This window comes from Pogona vitticeps, chromosome 3, assembly GCF_051106095.1.
Source record: "Pogona vitticeps strain Pit_001003342236 chromosome 3, PviZW2.1, whole genome shotgun sequence".
NCBI classification, from domain to species: Eukaryota; Metazoa; Chordata; class Lepidosauria; order Squamata; family Agamidae; genus Pogona; species Pogona vitticeps.
In genome coordinates, this window is record NC_135785.1 from 87,182,829 (window position 1) to 87,198,270 (window position 15,442).

A 15,442-nucleotide genomic window follows, 5' to 3' on the forward strand; every position below is an offset into this window, starting at 1 on the left:
TGATTTTTTGGAAGAATTTCTTAACCATGTCAAGAAATCAAAGGACATTAAGGCAGTTCATAATTGCATCTGAAATTTGGGAGCTGCTCTAGAGAGAGGTGCAACTTGCCCTAGCTTCTCTACAACAGATGAAAATAATGGAGAAATCACTGTAACATAGAGGGCCGGTACAGAAAGAGAATACATTAATAGAGTTTTCATGGATGTGTGAAAACAACACTATGCATTCTAATGAACCTTTAAAAGCATAAGAAAAAGGAAATGTCTTTTAAAAATCTTAAAGGTTTACAGTTTCCTGTTTACTACCAACAGAAGAACAACACAAGTGCCTTATTTATTACACAAGACAGAGAAATAGGCTCTCTCCCCATAAACAAGGACTGCAAGGTGAGAAAAATGAGGGTTAAAAAGGAGGTAAAGGATGACAGGTGAGTTGTATACCGTGTTTCCCTGAAAATAAGACAGGATCTTCGATTAATTTTTGCTCCAGAAATGCATTAGGGCTTATTTTCAGGGGATTATTTTTCATGTACAACAATCTACATTTATTCAAATACAGTCATGTTATCTTCTTCTGGTTGCTCCACAGTGGCAGAGGGTGGGTTTCACTTATTTTTTGGGGTACGGCTTATATTACGAGCATCCTGAAAAATCATACTAGGGCTTATTTTCAGACTAGGTCTTATTTTCGGGGAAACAGGGTAGATGGGGAAAAGAAAGTGCAAAGTTTTACAGAGGTACAAAAATATGAACAGGTGTGTGGAAGAAAGGTTTCTTGAAAGACAGCTGAAGAATCATAAATATGCCATGTGTGGCATATTCAAACTACTTCCTTGTAATTTCTAAAGCAGAACTAAGAAACATCAGCTGGCCACACCTTGTACAAATTCTGGGTGCTGACATAAAGAATTAAACTGAAAAGCACTGAAAAGCTTATCTTAGAGAAAGGTATGTGTAAAATGAGAAAAGGAGAATCTCCATAAAAAGAATGAGGGGTGTGTGTGTGGATGCATGCATGCATGTATGTACACACATAGCTATGGGCGTATGTGTGAGAGAGGGAGAGAGAGCTTTCTGGTTAACATTCAACCTGTAAAGTTATATGTTTCCATTCTGAAGAACATGTGAAATAATCTGCCATCAGGTTGGGGGAAATGGTTTTGTAAATTACTGTATATACTCGAGTATAAGCCTAGATTTTCAGCACAGTTTTTTTGCTGAAAAAGCACCGCCTCGGCTTATACTCGAGTTAGTGTCAAAATTACATATTCTCCCTGCAGTGAGGGTGTTCTCCGGATTCCCCTCACTCATTTACAGGTGCCTGCAGCCTCTGTGGGTGGTCCGATGATCCGGGTTAAGTACACTGCATTTCCGCTTCCACGACACTCCCATCCTCCTCCTTCTGCCTATTCTACGTACCCACCTTCTTCCTCCCACCTTCCTTCTCCATCCTCTGTCTCCCTCCATCTTGTTACGCAGCAGTAGAGCAGTAGATAAGCTCAGCATCCGGTATGAGTCCTCCTCCCTCCGTGGGCAGTGAAGTGTGTCTCGCAGCTCAGAAGGGCAGTTTCTTCAAAAACATTTAACCTACTGCTGCCTCAATTAATGTAATTTTATTGGTATCTATTTTTATTTTTGAAATTTACCAGTAGCTGCTGCATTTTCCACCCTTGGCTTATACTCAAGTCAATAAGTTTCCCCAGTTTTTGTGGTAAAATTGGGTGACTCGGCTTATATTCGGGTCAGCTTATACTCAAGTATATACGCTATTCATTCTCCTGCAGGAAATCTGAGTATTTTACTTTTTAAATCATTTATCCAATACATTCTATAGCCAGAAGACTCGACACCCTAAGCCACACTATCTACAGGTTTTCTTATGTCCTTGTTTAAAATGGCTGAACAAAGGAAAAAGAAGTCAAACTCTTATCTTCTGCACAGATGAAACATGCTAGAACATCATATTCCCAGATAACAAACTCTAGTCATGTGTAATACTGACAGCTGTCTGTCTCTGAGCTCTTTAGTGATGTCAGGATGGCATTTTCTACATCTTACAACAAGTGGAGATTAGAGCTATCTTACACATTATGCATAGGCAAAACCTGGGCAGATCACTACTATATAAGCAATGAACTGCGCCGGGACTTTAGTGATTGGAATCATAGGTTTGTCATAATCACTCATCACACAGCTGCCTGTACATTTAAAAGAGCTTGAGTATATGCTTTAAAAAAAAAAGCCAGATTCTGAAGTGGCCCTTATGGGCAATACAAATATGATAAGCATATTGCAGTGAATAACGAATGCAGAAATATTGTACTGAGAAAAGCAGCTAAAACACAGTCATTCTTTTAGAAACCCAGACTCGTAAGAGCATAAATTGAAATTCTACTGCAGTGCATACAAGCAGTTGATCTATAAGTGAGGCTCATAAAACTGTGGGTTTATGGAGACTTAAACTGAAATATAGATGTTGCAATTTGGGCAAGCAATTCTGCTGATGCTTGTTTCAGTCTTTGGAGGATTTTAAAGGATTCACCAATTTAAATCTGCAATACACAAATCTATCAGCCAAGACATAGCTCTGTAATTATGTACATTTGCAAAGCAATTATATTTGTTCTTGTACATTTTTTAAAAAATACATGTTTCTGCTACAAATAATGTGCAGATATATGCAAATAATAGAGAAGGAACATCAGAAAACTGTAGAGGAAGGATGAGAATTTCTCTTGGATGTCTCTGCTTTTGTTAAAATGCACAGAGGTCTCTTTCAATGGCCCCACATAGCAAATGTTAGAAGACAGGGAATTAAAAAAATTAACAACACTTTCTTACCCTTACTCTCACAGTGACAGTAGCAAGCCCGGGAGGCATTGTTCCCCCAACATCGAAAGCCTCCACTAAAAACGTGAATGTTGCATCTGTGCTAGAAAATGACTCAAAATCCAAGGATTTTAAAAGTGCCAGCTCCCCTGTAAATCTGTTCAGTGAAAAATACTGGCGTGCTTCCCGGGTTCGTATTCCATAGGTAATATTGGATCCAAGATCGATATCTTTAGCCTGGAAGAAAAGAAGAACAATGGTTTTGGATGCAGCAAAGACACCATACATCCATTTCATAAGGAGAAACAACCAACCAAACAAATCTGGATACCACCATTTAATATTTTGCAGATGTAGCTGAATAATGAGTCCATGGTCATTTAAAACTTATCCACCCAATGCCTATAATCAAATAAATTGCAATATATGTACTCTTATCTGTAGCAAGCAGAGCCCCACATTATGAGTGGTTGTCATGAAGCTCTCCTGGCTACTCTGTGCCCCTTTAGTTTTCACAATGGACTTTCCTCGAATAGAAAGTTGAAGTTTCTACTTTTCCGTTCCTCTTTTCCCTCCCTGTAGGTTTGATTCCTAATTTAAATGCATTTCTTCCTTCTGTTAGCTGTTCCTGCTCCACTGGATCCTACTTCAAATCCTCATTATTTCTCTCCGTATTTGGGAATTACTGTAGTTCATGTTTTAAATCCAACCAATTGTCATTTAAAAAAAAAATATCTCTGCACGTTTTCTGTTTTGGCATAAATAATCAAGGCATGGGCAAGTATCTTGCACTAGATTGCAGGCAAAGTATTAATGGTGCAAAGGACTCAATATTTAATCAAAACTCTACAAAAAGGTCTGCTTTCATTTCAAATGGAGAAGCAGGCCTGCATGTACTTTTCTTTGCAGACACTTCTTTCTCCAAGAAATCCATAAATATATCCGAACATACAGATATCTCATCATGATTCAGATGTTTTCATCTTGGTTGTATAAAGCTTTGTTTTAAAGTCATGCAAGCAAGCTAAAACAAATTGCCTGTATAGGAATGTCATGACCAGTATCATAAGGAGTCAGATTCTGCTAACAAGACTTGGGGAAGAAGGAAAGAGATGCTATTGTGATGGCTCATAATATTTTATCTGATTTCAAATACTGAATGTCATCCTTTTAAAAAATGTATTGTGATTTGCGAAGGCTTTCACGGCCTGGATCTAACAGTTGTTGCGGGTTTTTTGGGCTCTTTGGCCGTGTTCTGAAGGTTGTTCTTCCTCAAGGAAGAACAACCTTCAGAACATGGCCAAAGAGCCCGAAAAACCCGCAACAACCAATGTATTGTGAATTCTACTGCTGTTATATCATGGTATATTTTCCTGCAGTCTGCCAGTATAAATTAAATAAATGCATGATGAGGAAATTTACATGATTTGTCTTCCTCTTTTCTTTTCTCAGATAGTCAGTTGGCTAAAATGATCCTTACTCAGCAACCTTAAAGGGCAAAATCAGCTTGAGTAACAAGGAACTCATGTCTCTCTTACCTCTAAACGTAGGAAGACTGTTCCTGGGGGCAGGTTTTCAGGAATGGTGACTGTATAGGAGGCATTAGTGAACACAGGGCTGTTGTCGTCGATATCTAAGACTTTGATCCCCAAAGTTAGTGTTGCACGACGGGCATCCACAGCTCCATCAGTTGCTTCAACAATGAGTTCGTAATAATCTCTTTTTTCTCTATTTAGCTTCACTGAAGTATAAATACTACCATTGGATGTTATGCGGAAAAGATGGTTGAAATTTACTAAACTGTAATGGACTTGGCCGTTTACCCCAGCGTCAGGATCAGTAGCCTGAAAGATAAATAAATATAAATAGTCAGGGAAAAGGAACTGGTAGCACAAGGAGAACCTCTTCAGGGAAAAAGGAAGGCACCCACTTTCTTTGATGTCAGATTCTGAGCCCTGCCGCCCTAGGAAGTCTGGACATTCTGCATTACTGAACAAAGCTCCCTCAACAGGAAATCAGATTACAAACAGTCATACCAGAGAAAGTCCAAGGGAAGTACAACCTAGCAAACATACCTACACAATTGTACGGCCATTATCTCTCTTAAGGCACTAAAACTGGCTGTGACAATATTAAATTTGGATAGGATGAAAGCTAATGTATATCAGGGATGGAGACAAAGTGTACCTGACTCACCCCTGAAATCTGCAGTTAAGCAGTCAAGCCTGTGTTAGCAATTATTGATACACAGTCCATAAATAATAAAAATAATATTGACCAACCAATTTTCTTGAAATTTCTGGATTAGGCCTGTATTGCAGAGAATAAAGCTCTCCGGTGCCTTCTTGTTCTCTTTTTCTCTGGGCTACTAATTTTTGCATGTAAGGGAAATGAAGTGCGCTTTCATTTGTGTGTGTTCACAAAAGAGCCTCCAGATGGTCCCATGAGATAATATAGAAGTCTCTGGTTATCAGCATTACTGTCAGGAAGTCTCTAAATATATTTAATATCCTGCCGTGGTGCTCACTGTGAGACATGATAATGAAACCATTTATCTTCATGGAATCAATTAAAAGTTAATTAAAATTATTAATAAAAATCATACACTTGTTTTCATTTTGTACTACATCCACACAATAAACATTAATTATTTCAACTTTTGTCCTATCTGATGCTTTTGAAACATGCTTTCAAAAATGAAACAAAGCATTGCTATGGGCAACTGTATGAGCAGTATCCATTTCTTTTGCAGCTGCCCTTACAGTGAAAGGCCCATTCAGTGCTAATATGTTGCTTTCCCCAGAAGAAGCCATAGATAGAGTGGTTATTAATGTTAGACAGTGGTATTTCTGCACCATTGGGGTTGGTCTACAACTGTAGAACATTTTGGTGTGTGAGTATAGTCAACATACCACCTGTCTCCCAACAGTCTCAAAACAGCTGTGCAAGATTCATTATTAGAGATGGGCTCAAACTGGACAGCCTGTGGTTTGTGGTTCATGGCTAGCCATGAACTACAAACTGTCATGAGCCCCCCTCAAAACTGGTTTGTGATTGGTTGTTTTTTGGGGTGGGTGGGTTTGCGGCCTGTGCGCATGCACCTGCTGCTCAGCTGACAGGTAGACACATGCATACAAGCAGCAGGTCCGGCTTCCATGCAAGGAGCCAGGCCTGCTGTCTCTCAGATGGTGGCAGTGGTGGTGGCAGCAGGAAGACAAGGTAAGGAGGCGACAGGAACATGGGATGGGGGTGAGGCAGACCTCTTGTTTTGCCAAAGCAAGACCAAGTGCAAGAGGGAAAAAAAGTTTGGTGCTTTGTCTTGTTTTGGCAAAATGGGATCCCCAAACTGTACCATGAGCCATTTCAGTTTGTGTTTTTTATTGGTTCGTGGTTCAATCCATGCCCATCTCTAGTCATTACCAATGCACAGGTTTCCATCCAGGGCAAGTAGCACTGCTTAGATGTCTGGCAATTTTTGGGTTACTATGCCATTGTAAACAGAAACCAAAATGCAACAGTCTAAGAAAGAACAGGGATTTGGTACTGAAACACAGTATGTTTTGTAATAAAGCAAGGTATACCATACAGTTGGATTGCTCTCAGTTCCGTTTCACAGATGGAGGACCAAGGGCAGGAGCTAAATCTTTCAGTTGATTGTTAAACCTTTTTCACAAAGAAACTCATGTGTAGAGGGAACAGAGCTGCAACGCTGGCCCTATATACAACATTGTGCAACCATCTTGCTCTCCCTCCCTCTTCGTGTGCATCTGAAGGTGTATGCATTCACACCTGACCATGTGGATATGCACTACACGATTGGGCCTATGCATGATTTTCTTTATTTTATAAATGAGCAAACTCTATCTATTAATGCAGGAAGATTTCTGTATTGTCATAGGAAGAATATATACACACATATACAGAAAGAGAAATGATGGAATAGAGGCCAAGACACATGCATCCCCAAGAAATGCTATGGCTGGCTGGCAAACATTTCAGTTCTGCATTCACATACTAGAGACAGCTACAGTGGAGAGGATGTGGGGAGAGAACAGTTTCATCATGTCAAATGCACACACACCCCACTGCTCCCAGAACTGAGATTCTAATGTTGTTCCTCTACACATCCATTCCCTCTGGAATGTTCCATTCCACATCATCCCCTCTTGAGCTAGAGCGCTACCCGAAAACTGTTCCCGTGAGCAGTTTCCTCCTGCACTGAAATGCCCATGAAACTAACCAAAATGAAAGGCTGTGTTAATGTACATTAAATCCAATCTGCAAGGCCCATTAGGTGCAATGTGTTCCACAAAGTCTGTTAATCAGAACTGGGACTCTAAGCACAGTCTGTCTAATGGAGGAAGTGGAAATCCATATCAAGTCTGCAAGACAGTATTCTTCAAAAACGGGAAGGGCTGCCACAGAAAAGATGGCAAATGCGTGTTCTCTGTTGAGATCTAATGTTCTCAAGTAATAAATAGAATAACATATTTTAATGATGTCTTACAAAACGTTCTTAACAATAATAGCAATTCAACAATTAATTGCTTTCAGGTTTTTCAGAAGAGGCTGGCCAGGCGGAAGGACTGTAGCACTGGATTTTCTTTACTGAGCAGGAAAGGGCACAAGAGGACCTAAAATGCCCATCCAATTGTAGGATTCTATGCGCCGAGAGCTCTGGAGAGTGTCTGCTCTTCACAGGGGTTCTTAGCATTTTTTTACTCATTTTCCAATATGTAATATATAAATACATACAAAGCGCATATTCTCACACATACCTCTTCAATTCACCAAATATTCTTTGATTATTCTCTGCCGTTTTCACACAGGTTCATGTTCTAGAACAATTCAGGGCATTGCAGAGATACAAAATGGACCCTAGATGACTAAAATAAAACCCTGTTGTTGACGTTAGTGCTTGTGGCAGCAAAGAGAGAAAGGGCATTCTAATGGTGACTCCCCACTGAGGAAAACACCATGCACGCACGCACACCATCCCCCACACCAACATTTTGCTGTCTGTGAATACAGTGGTGAATTCTGAATCCTTCCGAGAACAGTTCAGGCCACTGTAAGGTAAACGAATAACATATAACAATGTTCATCTACAGTATCTGAGACAGTTCCTACTCTGTAGTTATTCTGTAATACTTCAGTTAAGCCACAATATTATATATACATAGATTTTAAAAATTAGAAGTAGTTTTAAAGTAGTGGTTCCCAACCTTGGATCTCCAGATGTTCTTGGATTAAAACTCCCGGAAGCCTTCACCACTAGGAGTGCTGGCCAGGACTTCTGGGAGTCATAGCGCAAGAATGTCTGGGGACACAAGGTTGGGAACTAGTGGTTTTACTAGTGTTTTTCCCCAAGGTTTTACTAGTGCAGGTGTAGGTTTGATTGAGGAACTTAGCTGAAACTGTTATGTGACAATGTGCACGCAAACATACAGACACACAATGCCATTAATAGCCCTTTTTCTGTCCACTAGTAACGACCCTTTTAGAAAACAAATGCTCGTGTTGGATTATGATTTTAGTTATATAGATAATAGAAAGCTAAAACTTTTTTTAAAAAAATAATAGGCTAAAACACAGCGTGTTTTAGATTGTTAATAAGTATTTTGTACTGTTTTATTTGTTTTGGAAATATAAAATATATTTTTAAAAATAATGGGCTGAATCCATGTCACAAGAAGACCAAATATGTCTGCTCACTGGAACCACAGCAGCAGCAACAACAAAATGCTTTTTGAAAGCCTATGATGTTGGAATTCACTAAACCTGTGGGCTCTTCTTGATGAGGGAAAGCTTCCTCCCTCCTGTTTCTAGTTCATCACAAAGGAGCGCAGGCCTCAGAGGTCCTTCTGTCTATAACATACTGTACTTTTTAAAGCAGCCTCTTATACAATGGCTTTTTCCCACTTCTCTCTTAAGAAAATGTAGAAAACATTTAAAAAGCAATTTCCAGCCAAAGCATCTCTACTGGAGCTATGCTCTGTGTTTGTAGGCTTCCCATATTAATGGATTGAAAACTGGAAGCTTCTGATAGGGAGGCTGAAAATGCAGAACTTAAATTAATGGGAAGAGTCATAGTGCTAAATTCTGCCACCCTGCAACATTTTAAAAAATTAGTTCAGAATGGGAGGAAAATAGAAAGCTAAGGATCTTTGTTATCCTTTTTGTCCCCATTTGCCACTGTCATTGTTTTCGCAAGAAGAAGAAGAGTATGCTATGTGGATAGAAGGAAAAATATGAGTGCCAGATCAGGTATATTAGGTGGAACAAATGCTTTATATTAAAAGGAGAGAGAGCCAGACTCATATAATAGAGAACTCATTGCCTTATAGAGAAAGGGTGAAAAGGACCTTTGTTTATTTGCTTTTTATGTTTCAAGCTCTTGCGTATAAGGTCTGATGCATCCCGGGCAATACCAATTAAAACAGCTCATAGTTTGAATGGCAATGAGGTCCATATTATTGGCAGGAGGAGTACAGAGGAGGTTCCCCCCCCCCACTTTCTTCCAACTCCAAGTAATGTATCAAAATGCTTTTTCTGTGACTTTTTTCTATCCCGCATTCCTTTGTGCCACTTTTCTGCACTTACAAACAAATGGAAATAATGATTGCTTTATTGGGTAACGGAACAAAGTTCCATCTAATCTGGCTTAGTCCAGACAGATAGCTTTAGAAGATCACAAAAGGGATACAGCTTTTCTCTGTTTTCAGTTGCCAAATTCTGGTACTCATTTTGTTAACTTGGTGGGTGCATTTATTTCCAAAAATGCTAACAACTAGGGTCTGCCAAGGACATTTTGTCACCTGGGTCAAACTACAAGATGATACCCTCTTCTTAGTCCATGTACAAAAGCTAACTTCAGCGGCAAGGGAATCATGTTTCCACTAATATCCATCAAGCCTGGAGCTGCAGGCTTGGCCAGCGGTCCAAGGACTCCCTATGTGGTACACATGCCAAGGGTAGCATGCTGCCTGCTACTGGTTATGATGTTCACTCCTACAAAACTTAGTGACAGCCACTAGATTACATTACAGTACTCAGTGACAAATATATAGAGGCCCATAAAATGTGAAAACGCACAGATGGAGAAGTCGTGGTGTATTCCTCTTTGATAAATAAATATTATTGGAATTAGCATCTTGACTCTTTCCTGGCTGCTGGCTCTAATAATTCCTGTTTTTAAAGATATGCTTCTAATTCTACATGGAAACACTTTAGACCTGGCGAATTCGGCATCTGTGTTTTGTGATGTAGAGAGGTTTGGTGTTTTGGATTCTCTCCAAAATGATTTTTTCATCTGCCAGCGTTCGATGGGAAGCAAAACAAACCTTTCCATGGAAATTCACACATTTACAAGGCATATGGATGGTTCATATGGACAAAATCAGGTAGACATTTTAAAAATACAAATATGTAGATATGCATAATTAAAGAATATTCACAAACAGTTTAGACAGTGGAAGAAATGTGTGCATTAGAACACATACAAATACGTGTGTGTGTGTGTGTGTGTGTGGAGTGTGTGTGTGTGTGTGTGTGTGTGTGTCTTCAGAAGACTGAAAAAAGCACATGGGTGTCTATGCAAGAATGACAACAAAAATTCTTGGAAATTAATATATAGTAGATGGTGGGATGGGAATGCAGGTAGGATTCAGAAGAAAGCAACACAATTTAAACTAAGAGCTTTTCACATCCCAAAGCATAAGCAACCAAAAGAGAAAGGGGGAAACTATGTATTGAATAAATCTTTTTAAAACTGTGCAAATCATCACATAGTTGTGCACATACTTCCAGTCAGCGTGGACAGATTTCACAGGCCACAGTCTGTAAGGCTCACAGATCGATATTGTTCAGCTAATACATGCTGACTCACTTATCATTTGGAAAGCTGATAAATATTGCTTTATTTCTTGAGATTTATCTAGAGGCAGCTGTGTTTATATCTAGCACCAGCTGATGTAATGCCATTTTGCATAAATATGAACTAAAAGGTTTATGTCATTTTATAAGAAGCAAAAACTCTGCTCAGGAGCTGTCCATTATCAACAATTATGACATGAAAGAGGCTGATGATATGCATCAATAGGACTGCATTCTGACTGTTCTAAATGGGAAGGTCTCAAATGCCTGTATTATTTGTTGTACAGTCCAATCTCTGTGACAACTAGCCACTATTTTTTGTGGAATACACTGGAAAATATCTTGAATATAAAGTCAGGCTTATGATGCTTTCATACTATGAAAAGCAAAAGGACATCAATAAAAAATTAAATTACATCATCCAAACAAAAAGAGGTACAGATACAAATACACATATTGAGGTACTATAACTCTTGATGTTCCTAACATGGGAACTTCTGTAATCTAAATCTAACATAAAGCTTGAATACAAAGAACATTTTCTGAATGTAAATCAACTAAAAATAGGAATGTGTGTGATCTTCTAAGCTATCCTCTCATCTTTCAAGAGGAGCATGTATATATGTCAGTTGCTATCATCGCAATATTTAGCTTTAACTGCCATCTGTCCTTCATTTTATGCATTTCTGCTCTTTGCAATGAAAAGATTCAGAGTAACTTCTAAATATATCTGTTCTGACTTCAAAACAAATGGAGCAGCATTCAATTCTGATGCAAAATATAAAATATAGAGTGCCACATTAACTCATGAAAAATCAGCTATGGGAATAAGTTGAATTCATGAGTAAGGAAAGGATAGGTAGAAGTAGGCATCCCAAGCCACACAACTGTAAATCCTGAAAATTGCTAATTTTCTTTGTAGAAATGCATTTCTTTGTAGAAATTATGGGTTTCAGCATATGTTTTCAGAGTGCCTACCATGTGGCATACACATGACAGCAGCACCACAAAACATAAAGAAGATTCTGCCAAGGTGTGACACTTCAGAACATATTCCATCTCAACTGTAATGGTCAACAGCCATTGCGGCCTTTCATTCCTGTGTCAACAGGATGACTCCATGAATCTGACACTTACCCATTCTTTTTTAGTTAGTTCAGCTGTAAAGATATTTTAATGTAGACATTTTACCCTTTGATGATGTGGAATTAAATATTTAATGGGAATTTCCAACTCACACATAGAAAACACACACACATCTGAATTGGAAGATTGTTGTTCTACCTTGTAAAAAGGACTAACCTCAGCAAAGACAGTCAGGTGTTAGGAAGAAAACTTTCTAGGGAAGATATAACACTTTGGTCTTCCATTATGACCATTATTCCCCCCCCCATATGTTTGACAAAGTGGATGTGTCCACAAAAGCTCACCTAAAGGACCGCCTTCTTCCATATGAGCCTGCCTGTCCTCTAAGATCAGGCCAGGAGGCCCTTCTGAAGGTGCCATCCCTGAAAGAGGTGAGGGGGATGGCATGTCGAAATAGGGCCTTCTCGGCTGTTGCCCCCCAACTATGGAATGCCCTCCCTATAGAGCTCCACCTGGCACCAACACTCTTGGCTTTTCAGCGCCAGGCAAAGACCTTTCTGTTTAGCCAGCATTTTAATTAAACAGTATTCCCTAGCTGGCCACATGAGCAGCAGGACCTATTAATATTAATTTTTTAAGAATTGTTTTAATATATGATATTTTATATTGTCTTTTTAAATGATGTTTTTAAGTTTTAATATTGTTGTACGCTGCCCAGAAGCCACTGGTAATGGGGCGTCTAAAAATATTGTAAATAAATAAAACAAAAGAAATTAATTAAAATATAATAGTTTTCAAGGTGCCACATGCTTTGGCCCTTTATGTTTCATTTCATTTTGTTTCTTTGGATTTTGCCCATTATGACAGAAACACTGTGTTTTTCTAGAAAACTGTGCAGTGTGCCTAGTCATATGCATCCTATTAGAAAATACTTCATAGGTTGTGTTGTTTTTTAAGTGCAACGTGGCAAACTAAATCATCTAAACTGGCAAAGAAAATCTCCTTAATCCAACGTACACTTTTCTATACTTACAAGAACAATGACATTTTTACTGACAGCAGTAATTGTTTTCGGTCCCACTTATGCTGAATCTTTGTATCCTCTTTTTATTATAAAACAGAAAGATTGTTCAGCTGAAGAATGACACTGCATCAAAATGCGGAAAATGTGAGCTTGTTCTGTTCAGCTGATTTCCTGTTACTACTGGGGGTTTCAGTGTAAATACTACCAAACTGAATGCCACCAAACCCTGACTTGGTTCATCCTGAAGGAGGTAACTGAAAAATGTTAAACTATTTTTATTTTTAAATAATCTCCTTGTCATGAGATGGTGAATGGGAGTTGAAAGGTGAAGAGAATTCTGGCGCAGCCACTCCTCATGCTACAGCAGCTGTAGCTCACAAAGAGTTGTTTGGCAATGCAGGTATACTGCAATAGCATTGGACCTAAAGGTAGGGGCGGTCAATAAATGGAGAGAGGAAGGTGAGGAAGTCAAAAGGTGAAAAAGTGTCCTGGGGAAGGATGGAAAATGCAGAGTAAACAGGCATGGATTTTATGAAGTGCTATTTAGTGCAAGATGCCAAACTGAGACAAGCCATTAAGAGGCCCCTGAGAGGAAAGCTGGGAGGCCTGATAAGAGAAGCCCAAGAGGGAGAGGTAGAAGGGGGCAGACAGGCCAACCCGAAGAGACAGCAGAAATCCTAGGGGAGGGCCCAGGCCCCAGAAAGGTTAGTCCTCCACCAAAGAGAGTTTGTCAATTGGCCTTAACTTGCACAAATTACTCGGTTGCATGTTCACAGCCCAACAGATCACACCAACATCAATAGTGAGCATAAGTAAGAGAAGCACATCTGAAGCACCAGATCCTCTAGTCTCTAGACCTGTTCTCGTGGACTAATTGATCCAATGGCCCTACTTCTGCAACAACTCCCTGCTGCTTGCCTTTCAGCCCTGCATTGGCAACAGTTCACTGGCCAACCCAACCTGAGATGTCATACAAAGTCCTGTGGTCTGGCTCCTGCTATCACTGACCTGGTGATCCTTGTCCTGCCTATGACCAAACTTACTAGCCCTTTGGATTCAAGCACCAACTAAAGGATATTCAGGCCTGGAGGAGACACCTATGTGAGCCCAGTGGACACAGCCATTTTGTTGATTCCTTCTCCTTTGGTGCCTATATGAGATGCAATCAAAGTGGACCACATGGGTCTCCTTCAAGTCTGAAGGATGTTTGAAGAGTTTGAGAAACAAAATGCTGTCCTTACATGCTGAGACATCCTGTCTCATCTAGAATATCATAAACTGTGAGATTTCTTCATATCTTTCTATTCCTCTAAGGCATCTAATCCAATTTTCCAATTTTGTTTTGTTAGCTTCTCCTAATTTCTAGCTAACTAATGGAATAGTGGAAAAAATTTCATTGAATATAGATTATTAGAAGAATTAGTGTGGTTCCTTTGTGGCCTTTGTTGGGTGTTGTGTGCAGAACTGGCCATCTGTTACAGCGTGAGGTCCAGAATGGCAAACACTTTCTTTCATCAAAGAAACACACTGACGTATAAGCACCATCCCCTCTGTGTAGTGAAAACAATATTCTCAATTTGGGGACGAAGCTTTGCTGCATGCTTGAATGGTGATTGCTACAAAGATTATATGGAGAAACTTTTTAAAAAGGAGTTCATGAAATACTGTGAAGACTTATTTGTCAGGCTCAGAGAAGTATGTTCAATTGCAATGGGATGATTTACTGCAGTTAGTTACAGCACTGAGTTCATGGTAATCAGTAAAAAAGAAAATCAAATTCATGGTAATCAGTACCAAGCAAGCAAGCAAGCTAAGAAAAGCAATTAAGTGAAAGCGTAGAGTATGTTATAAGTGCCTTGGAATCTGATTGAATGAACAGAGGGAACATAGCCATGCAATGAAATTCAGAACAGCGGTGGCCCAAAGGAGTATCCATATGATGAAGAATACATTTAAAAAGCTTATGAGAATATGCATTCAATAGCACTATGTATTCTTGGTTCTATTGTAAGATACGAAATTGCAGACTTGAACATAGGCTACTGTGAAAAAGACGGAAGCATTTAAAACATGAAATTATCCAGAACTTGGAAATAACATGTTGGAATTAACATGTTAATGTGAAATATATTACTCCTTGAGGCTATAACAAGGAAAACAATCTCAAAATCTAAAAATAAAATAACATTTCAAAAGTAGTGTTAACAACCGTTTAGTTTAAGTACGCATTCTGAAGACGACAACTCTCACCTCAGAATCCTACTCCCCACCACCACTTCGAAACTAGATTTATTCTAGATAGCCCAATCTTGGCCCTGTAAATACATGCGGATCATAACACCCAATAAAGATAGAAAAGAAAGCTGGCAGGGAAAAATAAACATTCATTTGAAACATGGTGCTGGAGGAGAGCTTTGCCCTGGAGTGCCAGAAAGACAAACAAGTGGGTCCTAGATCAAATTAAGCCTGAACTATCTCAGAAGGCAAACTTACAGAGGTCATGTTGGCCAATTTCCACTCCATACATGGCAGTTCGATAGAACTGTCTAACAACTGAGGTAAAAAAAATATAAATGGAAAAATACAATTATTTGGAACAAAGCTACAAACCAGCAGCCTCTGCACAAG

At 39.2% G+C, this 15,442-nt stretch overlaps 1 protein-coding gene across 8 annotated transcripts in view; it reads right to left on the minus strand.

The window, feature by feature from the left end:
- The window catches only part of PCDH15 (protocadherin related 15), a 979,840-nt gene that overhangs the window by 171,091 nt on the left and 793,307 nt on the right, over positions 1-15,442 (minus strand). For all 8 annotated transcript variants that reach the window (XM_072995260.2, XM_072995261.2, XM_072995259.2 and 5 more), the window contains 2 exons: positions 4,368-4,673; positions 2,842-3,066 (listed from right to left, as the gene is read on the minus strand). In XM_072995260.2, the coding sequence (XP_072851361.2) occupies positions 2,842-3,066; positions 4,368-4,673 (531 nt within the window). The remainder of the gene's footprint in view (positions 1-2,841; positions 3,067-4,367; positions 4,674-15,442) is intronic.